Source organism: Eptatretus burgeri, chromosome 7 (genome assembly GCF_056783735.1).
Source record: "Eptatretus burgeri isolate ZD-2024b chromosome 7, Ebu_testis_v1, whole genome shotgun sequence".
In the NCBI taxonomy this organism is placed as follows: domain Eukaryota; kingdom Metazoa; phylum Chordata; class Myxini; order Myxiniformes; family Myxinidae; genus Eptatretus; species Eptatretus burgeri.
In genome coordinates, this window is record NC_140967.1 from 97,335,503 (window position 1) to 97,354,638 (window position 19,136).

The following is a 19,136-nucleotide window of genomic DNA, read 5'->3' on the forward strand; positions in this document are numbered from 1 at the left end:
CCCCCCATCTCTCTCTTTGGGGGGGGGCAAAAAGCCATTTCACCCCTGTGCCCCTCTCCACTTCTGGTGCCCTTGGAACCATTGCCTTGAAAGCAGAAACCTAAATACATAATTTTTCATTCAGTAAGTAGTTTGAAAGTAAGCAGCAGTTACATTTGCACAACCCACTCTGATGTGGAATATGTAAATGAGAGTGGCATAAAGTACACACCTTGAAAAAAGCCTTTGGAAAGCTGTACAACCTTTCGTCATAGCAGAACACCACAAACAGGTCAAACAACGGGCAGTTTGATGACGTGTTCTTGAGATGCACAGTGAGTTTGAACGTGGGGCCCATTCCTTGCACCTGCAAATCAAAACTTCTCATTCCAAGATTGAACTCTGAAATTTTCATCATCACTATATGATTGGATTATTGGGTTCACTGTGCTTAAGCCTTATAGTAATTTGGAAATTGCAGACGAATCCCACACCCACTGGAAGCAAAGGCAAACTACCCATTGTATTGCTGTGTAGGGACAGCACCGCCCACTAGTTCTGCCCTTGTATTGATACAACAAACACACTACATGCATCTATAATGGAATGGCTTCGACATCTAATCGGTATCCTTCATTTCATGGAGTACTCTGCGACACCCTTTTTGTGTTGGGACATGAAGTCCAACATCCGTACCATGGCGTTCAGCTGCAACTTTTGTGAGACACTGTTGGAAACGGGAGCGAGGCTTTGTTCCAGAGCGCTTGCGTATGTTCGTGCCGTAGTCAGCCGCAAGCGGAACAAATCGCTTTGGAAAACGCGGTGCATTGCTGTACATGGTGCGGAGGACAAGCAACAAAAAGTTTGTTCTCTGAAGTCATGATTAAGACTATAATCTGAATGTTGATGTGAATATTATTCTTGGAACAAAACAACAACTTGTACAATTGGTGTTTCAAGCATTCCACTGAAAATGGTCCATGTGCCCTTTGACTCTCTTGCCATTTGCTTGGGTTATACCATTATACAGTTGATATATCTGCACCACTATACCTTTTTATATAATGACATGCAGTGGTGGGCTGCAGATCTTTTTCTTATGACTGAGTTACCATGGAAAGAGAGCCAGGTGAAGATAGCAAAGCTGTAAAGTTGAGCTGCCACTTGTTTAGAATTAGAAATTAGTTCATCATTGGTTACGCAGTCAGGGGGCCAAATAGCTGCCCTTTCCTCACCAAAGAAACTGCGCGCGACACTTTGCCTGCGTAAAATACCGAATGCAGTTGATATGAAACGGGTTACCTATATCAGGTAAGGGAAACCTTACCAGTTGCATTCTCTTGCTCACGAAGCATCTGGTCGACATAAAGCTTCGTCTTCTTGGGCACTTGGAGCCGTGATACCTGGCGGGCCGAAGGCACGTGTGCTTTGTCCTTCTCGAACACGGCCGTGCGCTTAAGAATTTTTATGACCAAACCACCACCTGCAGCGCATCATGGATGACCGGGGTACATTTTGTTATGGTGGATTGTCTTTGGGATGCTTGTCAATCAGCCCACCTGTTTTGAATGAAGAAACAAAACAGTGTGTGTGTGTGTGTGTGTGTGTGTGTGTGTGTGTGTGTGTGTGTGTGTGTGTGTGTGTGTGTGTGTGTGTGTGTGTGTGTGTGTGTGTGTGTGTGTGTGTGTGTGTGTGTGTGTGTGTGTGTGTGTGTGTGCACGCTCAATCGTGCAAGCGAGAGCATCATCGACACTCTGCACTGGGGCGTGAAGAATCACGGCATGCTAGTTGCACCATAACACTTGTGTATAAACTGGGTTTCCTGATTCACCTTGTTCTTTCTGGCGTTTTCCGCTGTGGTTGCACATGCATTGTCATACATGAGGGTGGTTCAAATTTATTCAGGAATTTTTGCTTCGAAAATAGAGTGAAGTATGTGGATAATTTTTGAGTGAATTTGTTTGTAGCATTCTTAACTAATCCCCCATAATCAAGTGTTTCCTGTTAGCCTGGTGTTGGCTCAGTGGTTAAGGTGGTGGCTTCAGATCCTAGGGTCCTGAGTTCAAGCCCCGTTGGCCGCTGAATTACCAGGGGGTTGACTCAGCCTGTCATCCTTCCGAGGTCGGCAAAATGAGTTCCAGTGTGTACCAGTTCCAGTGTGTGTACTGGTAGAGGGGCACTGCATCAGCGACACAGTCGCGCTTCAAGAAATGATAGCTACCCCGGCAACTAAGCTGCCATACGACCACCACCACCACCAAGTGTTTCCTCCTTTAATGCATGTGCTGAAAATAATGATGCCATCGAGTGAAATAACATGTGGTGGAACAGTGAGTAATTATGAAATGCTGGGCAATAAAAACATTTAGTCGATACTCCTCTTAAGAAGTACCTTTGGGGAGGGGAAGGGCCAGAACCTTTTAATGACTGAGGCTGTTGAGAATGATGTCTTGCACTGGCTATGTACATATCCTACAGAATTACCAGTACACTGGTACTCATTTTTCTGACCTTGGAAGGATGGTAGATTGAGTCAACCACCTGGTGTTAATTCAGTAGCCAACGGGGCTCAAACTCAGGACTCTAGGATCCCAAGCCATCACCCTAACCGCTAAGCTAATGCCAGGTCTTGAAAGGGAGTGCAAGTATTATTCTTTTTGTAACATGCGTAAAACTGGCATACGTGAAGAAACGAATGTCCGGGCCAAATCGGAAGCTTTCTCTCGTACCACAGGCAACATTTTAGCTTTCGTGAACGAGTCATGCAATTTCCTGAATAACAAAAGAAGAGGATGAAAAAAAAAGCATTGTCGTTGGAGATGAGATGAGGCTGAGGATGGATCCAGCCAAGCTAATGATGTATAGTGGTATACCCACTACACTACACTGTTGTTTTGCAGTTAGATGCATGCATAACTGAGATTAAAGAAAAATGAAGTGTATGTCAAAAAAAAAACACGTCATAATGACAAAAGACTCACAGTGAACCTTTGATAATGGACCAAGTGCTGCATTCTCCCCTTAACGAATAAACCTTACCCTTTGTAGTCATGATTAACGTGTTCTCTTCACGGCCGTATCTTCCGAAACATATGCCAGTGACAACATCCTGTGGTAACAACATGGCAGATTTTAAGATGAGTGGACAGGAGGAATTCGATCACCATCAGAAATAACTATTGCCTGACAACATCTTGGATGTGAGGGATCTTTGGGTTACACCTGGGAGAACGATCGGCTGTTTCCATGCCGTGGGCCTGTTTGAGCAGGACTGAACTGGGGCTAATTGACACCAACTATTGCCCGGTAAAGGTATAACATGTTAGTAAAAGCTGTCGAGATTTTCAAAATATATTTGAAAAAAAATGGTTGGGATCCTCGTATGTTTAAACACTGAGGGTGAGAGGAAAGAGTTGCGGCAAAAATCCATAAAACATGATGTCAGTATCACCGGTGAAGCCACAACGAGGATGCTGTGATGTGCCTGGAACCATGGAGATTGATGATATCACAAATGATAGATTGACCATCACAATGCTGTTGTATCTGATTTTGTCAAGTGATCCTTATGGTCTTGCACTTTTGTGCTTTCATATTTAAAAACAAACGAACCTGAGTTTGGATGGAATCCACCAGGACATTATCTTGATAGACCTGGACCTCACTATTGGCCAAGGCCACAAGCACCGCCTGAAAGCCCCTTGCCTTGTGATCCAAAAGATTAATGGCGACTACAGCAGCTGAAAGCTGCAGAACCCACTGCTTCTTGCCCTGCACATTTGAAACAACAAAAAGCAGAGAAACTGTGAAAAGGAAAAAAATATTCTCATGATATAGGGACAGAGCACAAACGACTTGCCCGTCACGTCCTGCACCAAACCAAGAAGTCGACGACATACCTTGTGTGTATAGCAGGACAAGGTTTCATCCATACAGCCAAGTACGATGTTCTTGTTCACTCGAACCAGCCCCACTGCATGGGAAGTCAATTTGATGATGATTTTGGCTTCGGTAGAATTCCTGGCACAGGAAAACAGGTTTCCCATATTTAGGATGTTCACATTATTTCAGGATGTAATCCTCGTCACTCGGAGGTCGTGGATGAACAGGTGCTCAGTGTACCTTTTGAGCATGCAGATCGTGCCGTTGCGACAAGAGACAATGATGTGGAAGTCGACGTCAAACAAGCCAGATGCGTCCGTCAGTACAGGCACATTCGGCAAGTTCATCTGCATCCGAACAAGCGGTTTCACAACGTTCACCGATCTCACAAAACATGTTGCATAACTTGCCTAGACCTTTCTGAATCGTGTAAATAACTTTGACTTCTACCTGCTCACTAACCAGGGCTTATTTACCGATATCGATCGCCTGTATGAGCACTTCAGTTCAAAATGTTGTGCACGGCTAATCCTTATATCATTAGGTAATCCTCACACCATAAACGGTTTGGTCAGAGCGAAGGTCGGAACAATAGATGTGAAAGTTTAAACTGCTCTACACAGATTAGTTTGACCACACAAGTTCATCTCATACCAAAGCTCGTTCCCCCGGTTTAACGGTGTATTTATGTACACCAAAATTAACGTCTATGCCTCAAAGTATCCTTCGATTCCTTAAGATTCCAGATGTCATTACTTGCCATCAAATCAACAAAACAGAGAAGAAAAGGAAGTGGAAGATGTTTCATAAAGGTAGGCAAAATGACAGGTTGAGGAGATTGAGGGAAGTAGTATTATAAGCACACAGCAAAAAAAATTTAGAACCAAGAAATAATCCACAAGATAATTAATAATACCTAACAAGGAAAAAAGAAAGGGCAATGCGGCAAAGAATACCAAAGGGTACAGCCAACGTGGCCATAAACATGGTAATATTTGCGATAGCACCGCGCCGACAAGATGGTCGTTAATTTTGTACCCTGGGGTGCACTACTTGCGTGAAACGATGGAGGAAAGAATGTAATTGAACCATCTCTGGAAGGTAGTTTCACAAATGGGAGAAAAGAGGAACAAATGTTTGGTGTGCAGGAAGCCTGGATGTTGGCAGTTTAACCAGGAGAGGGTTACTGAAAGAACGAGTCAAGAACTGGAGGAGCTGAAGAGGGTTGGAGGGCTGAGACGGCAAAGGGGGCTATAACGGAGGAGAGGTGGAACAACCCAGAGTGGCCACACACCAACTTGCCTGTGATGTGAGATGGACCTTGTTCTTTGGCCTCATCATGGGAGATGCCAATATTGTTGAGAGCTTTAGAATCCACAAATTCCAGGAGAGACATGTGACGTTGATGTGCCAACCAATAGGGGAGAGCAGTACTCCATTGAACTACGGACAAAGGCATTGTAGACTGTGAGTAGCTCTGATTTTCCAAGGAAAGACTTGGATCGACGGAGGATGCCCAATCTGTGACTGGCTTTGGAGGCCAGCTTTGTTATGTGGTCAGTCAGAGAGAAGTCATGGCTGATCAGCCTACACATTCAAGGCAATTAACCTCTTACAGTAGCTGACCATGTAAATAGATAGGTGGGTTCGTATGAAGATCCTTCTGGAGCAATAGGGGGAGACTGTGATTTTCCAGAATTGAACATGTTCCATTTATCAGACCAACATCTAATCGATGCTCTCTGCAGAGAGTGATGCAGCTGCAGCCTATCAGTGGGATGGGTTAGTGAATGACACAATGTGGAGTCATCTCGGAAAAGGAAAAGGTTTTTCAGAACAAAAGAGAGATCGTTTTTGTAGATGAGGAACAAGATTGGGCCCAAAACAATTCAGTGTGGCCCAAGGCAGTGTCCATGGAATCATACTCAATGCATTATGGAGCATGTAGATTGGTAAAGAAACGTACGAGTACATCATTGAAAATAAAGAGATACTCAATCGGTCATCTGAGTACCAGGTAGCAACATTTATGGCAGATATAATTTTAGGATGTATTAAGAGGGCTGCATGGTACAAGTTCCAGGAAATGGCGTTAACATTTTGCGAAAGTCTGGTTATGCCGTGCCATGAATCGAGTACAGTGTTCAATTCCGGTACAGAAAATGATAAATGCAATCGAGAGGGTTCGGTGTTGATGATTAGGGGAGTTCCACCCTGTTTTCCTTGATTACACCCTCCCCATTCCTCCTTGCATCCATCCATCCATTGGGACCATACTCTGTGCAGAGCGTTGGAGCTGGCGAAGCAGTCTCCTTGGCTATTGAACACAATCCTGGACGGGTCGCCACTCCGACACAGGATACCAGCAAGCTGGCACTCATTTTGCCGACCTCGGAAGGACGACAGGCAGAGTCAACCCCACCTGGTGTTAATTCAACAGCCGAGCGGGATTTGAACTCAGTACACTAGGATCCCAAGCCCACCACCCTCACCATTAAGCCAACACCAGGCATTCCTTGCACAAAAACAAGACAAAATGTGGGCAATATATCAACAAAACAACCGAAAGACTGCGCACGAATGAGCACAATTCAAAGTCAAAAATGGATACCTTCGTGAGTATCGTGAAGGCCTCGGGATCTAGAACGTAAATTTCACAGTTTTCTGTTCCAATGACTGGGCAGCTTACAGCATGTTCCTCAGCCAGGCTTTTCTTCAGTGTACTCATGCAAGTGATCACTGTCTGATGTGGACATGACAAGAAGGGGTTGTTTTGGTGACGACGATAAGACGGCTTATAAAACACACTCGTTCCCTTAAAAAGCAACGTTTGCTTTTATGCTCCATGGAGTGACACTTTACAACACTCCACTCAACTGAAATGATAATTCGGAGATCGTGAACTTGGCTCGTTTTTATTTATTTATTGGAATTATTTAAGACTTATGGAGGAGCTTGTACTGCACATATTACATTGACAATGTCATCCATCCAAGGATACAGGAATTACACGATACAGTATTTATCCATCCATCCATCCATTGGGACCATACTGTGTGCAGAGCGTTGGTGCTGCCTTCGCAGTCTCCTTGGCTGTTGGGCACAATCCTGGACAGGTCAGCACTCCGACTCAGGATACCAGCAAGCTGGCACTCATTTTGCCGACCTCGGAAGGATGACAGGCAGAGTCGACCCCTCCTGGTATTAATTCAACAGCCGAGTGGGATTTGAACTCAGGATCCTAGGATCCCAAGCCCACCACTCTAACCAGTATGCCAACACCAGGCATACGATACAGTATAACGGATTTTAAGCTTGAGATCCCAACATGATGGACTAACCAAACAGGCAAACTCTTTCTTGTCTCATCTAAGTTTGATTGTCGCAAGAATAGCGACTACAAACGATAATCCCGTGTCTTGCAATCAGAACACTGCATCATAGAGTATATACTTCCATGAGATGAGATGTGAAGCCAGCTGTCCCATCTGCTAATACTTTATTGTGGGTATGAAAGATCCCATAATATTGAATCATGCACATGGAAGGAGTGGGACCCCCACCCTGTTAACATATAATGCCATGTCTGCATATTTTGTGTACGAGCACAGGTAGATGACATTTTATGGGAGTATACCTGTCTTGTAACAAATATGACTCGATTCTTCACCTCCGACGTCAGTACGACAGGCCTGATATCAACATGTGATTATTTACTATTCCGTACATCGATTGACATTCCTGTATTCCTCTTCATATGTTATAGATCATGGGTGATGCTGCTACACACTGAAGGGGCACTCTTTTAGTTATTATTTTAATTCCGATCAGGGACCTCTATGACCAACACAAAGATAACGTATTGAATTTGAAATTAAACTAAAGTGAAAACGGCTCGATTACCTCTCTTTTCAAGATAACGTCTTTATGCAGGTCGATAAAAGGCTCCATCTCTGGTGGTGTCAATGTCAAAAACCTGAACGAAGCCGAGGGTTAAACACGTTGCAACATCTCGAGACTAATCCGAGCACCGGAACACACGATCACAATTTCGTCCCTTTATTAGATGTTATACTTCCGAGTTCATCGTCCTGTTTACTTGTTTTACATTTGTCGTTCATCAAGATCCCCCAAAATGTAACACATTCATTTGTCCAACTTTCTCAAGTGGTAAAAGTTGGTTTAAGGGTCATACCAAGATTGCGTAAGAATGATTGTTGGATAGGAATTGCTAACCATCGTGTCATAACACTTGCCTGAGACTTCTGAGAGAGAGAGAGTCTCCTTCTGTGGTTCTGCAACACAAAGATTCATCACTCAGTTATGGACACTTGTATTGAGGACAAAAATACTCTGTTCAATCTGGGAGAAGTTGGGAAAATTCTGAGCCCCCTTTGTGGTTATTAATAATTCCACCTTACTGGCAGTAGAATTCTCATCACTTGCATCAACTTTGCCCTCTGTGAGCTGAAAATAAACTAAACCTTATAAACGTCTAACCATTCATCAATATAACTGTATAATTATACTTTACCGACTTGTACAGACGTCTGGTGTCGGCTTAACGGTTAAGGTGGTTAGCTTAAGGTCTAAGGGTCATGATATTGAGTCCCTGTCCTGCCGTTAAGATAACACCAGGTGCGTTGACTCAGCCTGTCATCCTTCCAAGGAATCCAAGGTCGGCAAAATGAGTTCCAGCTTATTGGAAAAAAAAAAAAAAAAAAAGAGCCATTCGAGTATCCTGGGTCAGAGTGGCGACCCGTCAATGATTGTGCGCGCTATCCAAGGAACAACTGCCTCGGCAGCCTGATGCGTCTGAAGATGCGAAAGGAGTGGTTCTTCTTCTACTGGTACAGAGAATAGTGAATAGTACGTTTGAAATTAATTTACAGATTGTGATCTGAGCGTCCTGACAACGTTACAGGGTGAGACAGAAACAATGAAGTTATGTAAATGTTATGAACCCATCTATATATAATGGAGGGAAGGGATGTACGTATCATCTACTTCTCTGAGAGGATTTTTTTTGTCTGCATAGTCGAGGCTCATGGAACAGTGAACAGATCAGGACGTAACACAAAAACAGGACGCAAAACATGCGTGCCTGGGGTGTACAAAATGGACACAGAAGGAAACTCCAAGGAGGGAAAATTGGAAGGAGGAGAGATTTGGATGGGGTTAATGAGAGTGACCGAGGAAGCTGAAACCTTCAGGGATTAATGAGGGCACCCTGAAGCTGCAAATTTCGTTTTCTTCCATCAGGTTTTGAAAAAAATTAAAAGAATTTCTTGCCCATTTCAGCATTTCCTTCATTGGGAGGGGGAAGGGGCACAAATTTTCAAAAAAAAAAATCTGATGAGGTCTAATTCGAGAAAACAGAAGCAGTACGCATGTTTTTGCTTCATGTACGTAACCCGGGTTGTTTTTCTTTTCTGGAGCGATCGAGCCAGCGGTCTGTTGCATATACACTGCCCAAATAAAGGGATGTATCAAAAGAACGCGCTACGTGCTTGGAAGAAGATCGCCCTCAGGACGAGTACTCTGCTGGTTATGTTAATGCAGAGGATGGATGTAAAACATTTCTTTATTTTCAGATTAGGGTTTAGGATTGTAGAAGACTAGAGACATCAGTCATCTGATTATTATCAATGAAAAGTCTGCTGTTGTGGAGCTGCTCTCTAACCGGCTCAATTGTTCAAGCTGAGAGGATTCAAATGTCAATTCTGTACGAATGAAGCTCCATCTGCAAAATGTTTTTCATCCTCCTGTCAGAAGGTGCAGTGCAAGGTACCAGACCATGCGGTAAGCCACACACTCAAAATGCTGGAGGTATATTGAGAATATTTGTGTAGGAGTGATGAGAAACCATTCTACATGTCCCCTGTGCTATCTCTCATCTGTACTTTGCATGAACAGGAGTTCTGTGAGAATACTCATGAAGAACTTTGAGGTGTATCCATATAGCAGCTCGTTTGCACAAACACTTTCAGCAAGTGACAAAGAAGCAACATTGGCTTTCTGCCACAATTTTCTTAACTCTACGAAGGAGAATGAGCATTGTTATCGACTGGTGTGTAATGAATAACGTGATAAACTTAACAGCGAGTGGTTTTGGTAAAAGGCTAAACTGCTTTTTTTATGGGACTCATGTAATCCCCTGCAGCTTCACCATCACCTTTAGGGCTGGGATTGCAGAATGACATCTGTCTCTCCCAGATTATGTGGATTCTAAAGCTCTGAACTTTATCATCATGTCACGTGTTAGGCTGGCAGGATAGCCGAGAGGTATGCACACCTCCCTCCAGGCGGTCGAGCCTGCAGGACAATTCATCAATGTGTGTGTGTGTGTGTGTGTGTCATTCCTCGGATGTACGTTAAGTTGGGTGTCCTGTCTACCAGCATTGGTTGGTGAACGTTAAATATCCCACAATATACTTTATACCTGAACAATTTACAAATTCATGTTCTAACCTACAGGGGGCACCGCATCAGCGGCACAGCTGCGTCCCCAGCAAATGATGATACCCACAGCCATGTACTGCACACGAAAGAAGAATCTGCCATGATACTATCACAGACAGGCAGGTGGCCTGTTTTGTACATCTCATGCTTTACTCCTGCTCTCTCAGCCTTCTGAACCTCCACAGCTCCTCTGGGAAACACATGCTCTTCCAGTAACCATCTTCTCATTCAACTACCAAAATCTAGTCTTATGACACACCTCCGATCTTCTGTTACTCTTTTCTCACCTTTGTGGAACTGCTTCCCTTAAGTGGTTCAGTTTGACTCTTATCTCCAAGGTTTCGAGCAGACAGTGCAATCCCACCACATCGTCTCCCCACCGCTACCCATAATCTCACTTTCCTCCATTAACCATACCAAACCTAACCCAACCCTGTTAATGTGTTCCCTGTCCTCCTTTCTCTCTTCTTTTCTGTTCGTTAATTCTTCTGCTCGAGTCAAACCGTAGCTACACAACCCCACTGTCAGTTTGGTGCCTTTATTCGGCCATCTTGCGCTCTTTCGTAAACCTCAATCTCGTATTAAAAAAAACAAACAAGCAAATCCATAAATTACATCGGTGCTTTCCTTTGATGAACATTTACTTTAAACAGGATGAAGCCAGATCCTCTACAACCTAAGCATTGATTAATTATCTGTGACAAAACTCCAACAGTCACATCATCTTCCAAGTTTGGTGACATTTCATGGCCACAAGATCTCTCGATCTAACCATCCTAGATTACTTCCTGTGGGGCTATTTGAAAGAAAATGTGTCCCAAAAGAGCCCTTACACATTACAGCAGCTCGAGTTTAACGTCTGTACAGAATTAGAAAGTGTAACCCAAGCAACGTGCGAAATGACCATCAATAACTTCGTGAAAAGTACCCGCATTACTTCGGAGGAAAACCATTTGAAGGACATCATATTCAAAATCTAAAGCTGTAAACCTAAGTTGTGAGACAATACCTGCCGTCGTTGCAATTGTGAGCTATTGAAGAGTATTTGCGCTTCAATGTTTCTGCGTCACCCCGGATAACTAAGAGTTTGTAACCATCTTCGGCATCGTCAACACGTGATGAACTTTATGGTCTTAAAAAATACACATTCCATCTTATTCCTGGATCGCCGAACATGCTTAAAGTGAATATTTTTGTCATCGTGTGCTATTTGAGTGAGTTTGACGAATCACGGTTATGACGCAGCGATACGACCACGATGGGAAATGGTTTTGAGCGTCTCCAAGTGTCACGTGTCTGCCCTCGCACGGAAAACAAAGACCTCATCGATCAATACCTCAGCCTGTAACTACCTTAGGTTTTTCAGCATCTCCTTCAGCATTGCCAAATCAATTTTGTCCTGCAACACAGGTGAGAAAGCAAGTTATTGGCATGTCGCGTTAATGTATGAAGACATCAACTTGAGCTGAACATGAAAAAGTTTATTTCCCCTTCAATACGGCACTTTCAAATTGACGGAATCCGCCCCAAAATGCTCGGTTCACATGCACAAAACCCCAAAAAACTGCCGTGTTCGGGGAGAAATAAAATACAATGTGTCCAGGACAAAGATTGTTACTTGGAAAAGTACCTGAGAGAAAAGGCTGTGTGTCTGCACAATGAAAGACACACTACTTCCTACTTCCTAAGTAGACACAAAAGACTACTTCCTCAGCTCGCCAAATGTGCACCTGCTCATATTTATGCAAACTCTCGACCAGGTGAGCTAATGGAAGGAAGTGGAGTGGAGAGACGTGTGCTTCATAAACCCCCAAAGGATCGCTCCCAGTGAATGGACTGTGTACCTGGATTAGGTTCTTCTGAACTCCGATGGGAAGGACATACCTGGGACTTGTGCATGTACAGGGTAAGTTTATTTACTACTAATGGGGTATGCTTACACATTGTAGGCGATAACAAACCGTGCTTCCCGAAGGTCTCGCGTTGCTCACCTGCATTTCTTTTTTTCATTTATTTAGATTTTCATTTACGGACACTTTCCAACAGTTCTGTGATTTTTCCCAGTGTAGTGGCTTCAGTGTCCATCGGCATGCAAAATTTCAGCTTTCTACGTCACCCACGAGGTACCGAACTTTAATATCAGCGAACTTACGAAAGCTTTAACAAGCTGATCTCAGGATATTGTTTATTTGGTTCCAGAGCCACAAGTTAAACTAGATTTTTGCATCTATTGCTAAAGTAGAACTGTGTGTGTGTGTGTGTGTGTGTGTGTGTGTGTGTGTGTGTGTGTGTGTGTGTGTGTGTGTGTGTGTGTGTGTGTGTGTGTGTGTGTGTGTGTGTGTGTGTGTGTGTGTGTGTGTGTGTGTGGTGTGTGTGTGTTATATTCACTACCGACGCTAGAATGTACCAACAGTAAATGGTATGAACCCATAATCTCGCAATCTAGGATATTTCTCGCACTATATTCCTGTATTCTTGCGAGTCCAATTTGCATTCAGGAACACAGCAATTATGGTTAACCATTTTGAAATTACCACCCTTTCAGATAAATGTTGAAAGTTATGTTTAAATGACGATTTGAATCACAGGTTTCCTGCCAGAAACGGCATGTTGAAAGTGCCTGGACAGCTAAAATGAGTCAGTGTAAACACACACACTGCGCATGCGTGAAAACCCTCGTTTAGCATTCATATGTCATTTCGAAAGTCACGTATTGCTGCCTATTTGTATAACTTGTGATCAAAGTCAGCAAATCTGGCAGCACTATTAGTACATTGCTTATTTTTTGCAGACTTGTTGCCCCGGCCGTTATGGGTGAGAAATTAAGATACGAGATCCATTGTATGCAAGATCCCGCCTTGCGGGACTCACATTTGGATCCAATAGTGCTCTTCAACATAACGTAGTGCGCTCCTTCACTGACCTCCCGTACTTGTGCCCACAGGTCTTGTTCGACAGCATTGATTTTGAGTGGTGGAAGCGTGAACTTGAAGTATGGCCGTAGATTCTTGTACACGTAGATGCAGGAGCCCGATGCTACAGCAATGGCAAGCCCTTTTGGTTGGTTTGGATCGGTGTGAAAGGCCCCCACGCCAGAAGGCAAGTCGGTCAAAGTGCTCTCAAACAACAGGGATGTACCAGAAAATACTTTGACCTTGGCACAGTTCAGGCCCAATCCCAGATCTGCCACCACCAACTGCAGTAAATAGGGTGGTTTAGGACAATTATGTTAGCCATTAATCAAAACACAGTGCTTTACTTTCAAAAGGGATGTAAAGCAAGTGGTCTCATAGACCAACAATGAAGGAAAAAAAACCCAAACCAATTAAGTAATTGAAACCAAGCATTATTTTAAAAGAATCTAGGTTAGGGCCAATCTAGTTTATACATCAAATGTGGACAACTGGAAAAGGGAAGTTATCGGTGAGTAAAATTGGTCACGAAAGAAAATGTGGAACTTTGCACACATTCAAAATGGCCTGCCATCATAATGTTTCTAACTTGGTTATTAGATGTAAATCAAGCCTGATGTTGGCTTAACAGTTAGGGTGGCAGGCTTGGGATCCTAGGGTCCTGAGTTGAAATCCCGCTCAGCTGTTGAATAAATACCAGGTGGGGTTAACTCGACCTGTCATCATTCCGAGGTTGGCAAAATGAGTGCCAGCTTGCTGGTATTTTGTGTCGGAGTGGCGACCCGTCCAGGATTGTGCCCAATAGCCAAGGAGACTGCTTAGGCAGCACCAACACTGCACACTCACTTGCACAGGGTATGGTCCCAATGGATGTATGGATGGAGGTGGGTTGACTCAGCCTGTCATCCTTCCGAGGTCAGCAAAATTAGCAATAATTAGTGCCAGATTATTGGAAACAGGGGCACTGCATCAGCGGAACAGCCATGCTCCCAGCAATGATGCAACCAGCAGCCACATGCTGCATACGAAATACTACATATGCAGTGGACTGCATACGCAGTGGGCCAGCGTGGCCCCAGATGGAACACAACTAAGGAAATAAATAAACATGAAGAAAGAAAGAGAGACAGGAGAGGAAACACAGAAACCTGCAAGTAAGAGGGTTGGGCTAGGTCTGGTTAATGGGGTGACATGAAATGGTGGTGCATTGCCTGCTTGAGGCCCTGCAGAGAAAATTGTGATGGAACTACCACTGGAAGACAGTTCCACAAATAGGAACAAAAGAGTGGACGTGTGTGGAAAGCCTGTATTTGGTGGGTTTAACCAATAAGGAGTTACTGGAAGAACACATGCATCAATGAGGAGCTGGGGATGTTTGGAGAACGAACAGAGCAGATTTGGTTAGACCAGATGAGAGGCAATAAAAATCAACATCAGCGACCTGTCTGCGATGTGAAAACAACAGGCCTTGTGCTTCGGCCTCATTATATCAGATTCCAATAATGTTGAGAGCTTTAGATTCGAAAGAATCCAGGATAAACAAAAGTAAAGCTGGAACCCAGCCAGAGTAGTTATTTGGAAAGGAGGATGCTCAGTCTGAGCTGGCTTCGGACACCAGCTTTGTGATGTAGTTAACCCAGGTTGCAGCTGATCGTGAGACCAAGATGATCAAGACACCAAAATAAATCATTCAGAGGCTGACCATGGAAATAAATCGGTGATTTTGGAAGACTATCGTTCTGGACAGACGGGAAAAGATCATGAGACATGCTCTCTTTGTCAGATCAACACCTCATCAATTCCACATCAGCAGAGTGTGATGCAGCTTCCATCTGTCTGTCTGTCAGGCAGCAGAATGGGGTACTATACCACAGAATTATGGAGTCGTCATCAAAAAGGAAGAGAGGGTTTTTCAGAGCGTCAAAGAGGTCATTTATGTAGATGAGGAATAAGACTGGGCCCAAGACACTGCCTCGGGGAACTCCAGCCTCCTCGGGGAACTCCTCAGGGAACTGAGAGGAGAAGAGAGGATTCCATTGATATCAACATGTTGACTGCACGAGAGGAGGAAGTCAGAAAACCAGGTAAGAAGGTGGCCTTGTATGCCATGGGCAGCAAGCTTGGAAAACAGAGCAGGACACCAGACTGTCAAATGTCAGAGATATATTGAAGGAAATGGTCCGGACAACTTGTTTTAGATTTAGGGCCTGCTGACCATTGCTGAGAGAGAATCGACCACCTCTCCATAGTTGGGTCACTGGGACGGAATTCAAACTGATGGTCAGAGATCGGGCTGTTTGAAAAGAGGAAAGAACTGACTTCGGCATGGCTCATGATCCTGGGAGCCTTGACTAAAATATCCGAACACTGTATTGGTTTCGCTATCATTTCTTGATCTTTTTATTCATGTAAAAGCACAGCAATATCTCCGAATGTCTTTGTCCTGCATGCATTGTACGCAGGCTCTGCCAAGAGCTTTAGAGAAACGTGTTTAAAATCTTTAAAGGAAATTAATGGGTATATATGTATTATGAAACAACTAGTATAAAAGCCTGTCAAAATTGATGGGTTGGAATTATTTTTTTCAAAATATTCAAGGAGACTGGAAGATATGATGTTTCAATTCGTAGCAAGGAAAAACATCATTTTAAAACACCACATGTACAAATGTGATCATATTTTCTTTATCTTCTGGGATGTTTCATTTCGATGGTACAGCCTCGTGAGCGTGCCAAACTCTGAAACCTCGGCCTAGCGTCAGCTGTGTTTGTATCTTTTTATTTATTCGACATCCTACGCACGTAAATGAGCACTCGTTTTACTCTGCGGGCGTTACACATCACGTGCAGCGAATTTCACCTCCCTGTGTTTTGTATTTATTGTTATTTTTTAACGCTTCTGTACACCGCCCTTGAAGCTCGGTTGCAGGTCACCGTCTACAATTCCAACAGAAGAGATGCAAGTACTCTTAAGAAAAGTGTTTTTCGAGTTTTTTTAAATCATGAAAAATAGACCATGGTGAACACACAGTCGCATTAAAAGATTGGGTATGAAAACCCTTCTTAAATCATCCGTATGAAGGAGGACAGACAAACACAGAAGCACACATTGTGTTTTATACAGGTAGATGTTTAATTTGGTGTAGTCACACCAGGAACAATCTGTAAACAGCGTTTTTCTGCAGTCAAACGGCTTCTGATGCAGTCGTCACTTGGGTAGTTTTGCTCGCGGAAGTGGCACCTGTGTGGTGACTCTCTCCAACAGCAGCAGCCATTTACGGGTTTAAACTGCAACCATAGCTTAAACTGCAAACCGCGCCAAATGACTGTTCTTCCTCCCGAAAGCCGAATTGGAAACAGTACAGTTGATGATATTATTATTATTATTGTTTTTGTCTCCGACAAAAATTAATCTTCATTGAATGCTGGAAGCACCACTCTCACCTTCGAAGTACGACATGATCGAGCTGTACTACTTGCCCGACATCTTTCGAGAGTCATTCTGATTGTTCATCTTAGTGAGTGTCACAAAACCCATCACCATGTTGAAACCTTGCGTTTAAGTTTTGCATGAGTGTAAACATAAACGTGTGGTACAACACTCACACAATGCTCCAACAATACTCCCCAAACCCTTGCTCTCTTTACCTATCCTTCCCTGTCATATTCAACAGCTCCTGGACTGTGTTTTTGCACCTGAGAAGGTGGAGAGGTTTCTGTAAACCATCAATTCTTGACTGCAACTGACTAGATGGCATCAGCTCACGTCTCCTGAAAACCTACTCTGCTGCTCTTGTCCATCCTCTTTCTGCCACGTTCCCCCTATCATTTGCCCTTGGTCATCAATCTGCTTGGAAATCAGCCAACATCACTGCTTCACATAAAAAGGTGCAAAAACAGATCCCCTTAACTTCAGACCTATGACCTTACTTCAAATCACCAGCAAGGTCATGGAATCCATCATCACAGTTGATATGAAATCCTTCCATTTCTCCAACAACCCCATCTCACACCAACAGTTCAGATTCTGACCGGGCCACTCTACCTTGGACATGCTGCTTCTACTTACCCAACAATGGATGGAGGCCCTCAATGTCAGAAATGAGATCAGGGCCATCTCTCTAGACATATCTCAAGCATTCAATACAGTCTTGCATCCCACCTTGCTCTCCAAATTCTCTGCCTATGGGATCCAAAGCCAACTCACAAATGGCTTACTGACTTCCTCCCCTCTCGTAGCCAACATAGCATCCTGTCCTCCCCCTGTCAAGGCTGAAGTGCCCCAAGGCAGTGTTCTGGGCCACATCCTATTCCTAATCTTCCTCAATGAACTCTCTGACTTTCTGGAAAATCCCCTTTATCTATTTCCTGATGACTCCACCCTCTGCCATAAAATCTCTCATCCTTTAAAGAGGCAGCCAACAGCCTCTTTTCCTCTCTGAAGACCTGAATATAATCACAAGCTATTCAAACACTTGGAATATGTCTTTCAATCCTAAAAAATCTCACACTCTCACCACCTATGTACGAAAAGACTGTCGAACAAATCCTCCCATAAACTTTCTCAACAATTCTCTTGAAGGATTTCAGGTACTCAAACTTTTGGGCCACACTATCAGCGAGGATCTTTCTTGGGCAAACCACATAAATAAGTTGGCTGCCAAAGCCAGTTGCTATGACTGGACATCATTCATCATGCAAAGTCTTTCCTTGGCACACCTAAACTCTTATCGACTGACAAGGCCTTCATCCACAGTTTGATAGAGGACTGTTCTTCCCTCTGGGCTAGCACCCCACCTCACATTTTGCTTGGCTTGATGCCGTGGAAACTAATACCTTCAAGTGCATTGAAATCCCCCGCAATGAAGCTGTCTCTGGGCCTATCACTTTCACATCACAGACAGGTCGGTGGGTCTGTCTGTCTTCCACTGCCTCTTTTCTGGTTTTGCACCCTCTGCTCTTTCCGTGCACCTCCCTTCCACAGGTTTCTGAAAGGCACATGTGATCTGCCAATAAATAACCCCCTTCGAGTAAAACCTCAAAAAAATCCAGAATTCTCACCTTCACTCATTCGTTCAACCTTTTTCCCCCCATCTGTGGAAACAACTTCTTCAGTCTTTTCAATATCATTCTTCCCTCCAGGGCTTCAAGACAGCTGTTCACCACCATCTCAGATAATCACCAATACACAACCATGATCTTTGTTATGCCCATCAACCCTCCGCAAGTCCACCTCTTTCCAAGTTTCCCGTTTTTCCTTCCTGAGAGTTTGCTTGTTCACCTCCTGTGTCCTTCCCTCACCCTCATTCTTCCCCACATCCCTTATTTCTCCAAGTCTCCCTTTATTTTGTCCCTCAACCCTGTTGTAGGTGTGTTCTCTTTGTAATCTCTCTTCCTCCTGTTTGTCTTATGTTACGTCCTAATCTGTTCCATGTTCTGACTCATCTTAGGAACCTTGATATTTATGTACAAAAAAACAACTCAGTGGCCCTTTCAATGCCACATGCCCTGTAGAGATCATTCAATTCAGTAATTAATCGGCCTCTAGTTAACCTTGATGGAGCAAGTTCTGAATCCGATATTTGTTTAATTATGTACAACAAGAAATAAAATACAGTACATCAGACTACCGGTGACAACCGACTGCCTCATTTCTGAGGGGCGCGACCGTGCTACTGTTACTGATGCAGTGACTCTTGAACAGGAATTTGGAATTTGACATTGAGGGGGCTGGTGACTATCACATACTCTTCATAGAAAAAAAACCGTGGGAACTTTAACGTCCACGAGCAATGAATTTCAAAATCATACCTTAACATCCTCATCTCCATGCAGGTCTGCCAAGGCTGCAATGAGAATAAAGCAAGAAAATGTAATTTTCAACATGGAGTGCATCCGTCTT

The 19,136-nt window shown here is 43.7% G+C and overlaps 1 protein-coding gene across 6 annotated transcripts in view; it reads right to left on the bottom strand.

Moving 5' to 3' along the window:
• BBS1 (Bardet-Biedl syndrome 1) overlaps positions 1-19,136 on the bottom strand; it is a 90,073-nt gene that overhangs the window by 69,286 nt on the left and 1,651 nt on the right. For 5 of the 6 annotated variants that reach the window (XR_015060404.1, XM_085889731.1, XM_085889729.1 and 2 more), the window contains exons 3-15: positions 19,046-19,080; positions 13,247-13,519; positions 11,676-11,722; positions 8,118-8,156; positions 7,765-7,837; positions 6,473-6,604; positions 4,102-4,208; positions 3,879-3,999; positions 3,592-3,750; positions 3,019-3,088; positions 1,307-1,462; positions 676-809; positions 212-346 (exon numbers count right to left, since the gene is read on the bottom strand). Coding sequence is in view for 5 of the 6 variants with exons in the window: in XM_085889731.1 (XP_085745857.1) it covers positions 212-346; positions 676-809; positions 1,307-1,462; positions 3,019-3,088; positions 3,592-3,750; positions 3,879-3,999; positions 4,102-4,208; positions 6,473-6,604; positions 7,765-7,837; positions 8,118-8,156; positions 11,676-11,722; positions 13,247-13,519; positions 19,046-19,080 (1,481 nt within the window). In the remaining variant the exon portion in view is untranslated. Of the gene's footprint in view, positions 1-211; positions 347-675; positions 810-1,306; positions 1,463-3,018; positions 3,089-3,591; positions 3,751-3,878; positions 4,000-4,101; positions 4,209-6,472; positions 6,610-7,764; positions 7,838-8,117; positions 8,157-11,675; positions 11,723-13,246; positions 13,520-19,045; positions 19,081-19,136 lie in introns of all 6 variants that reach the window. The other variant, XM_085889733.1, reaches the window with a different exon arrangement.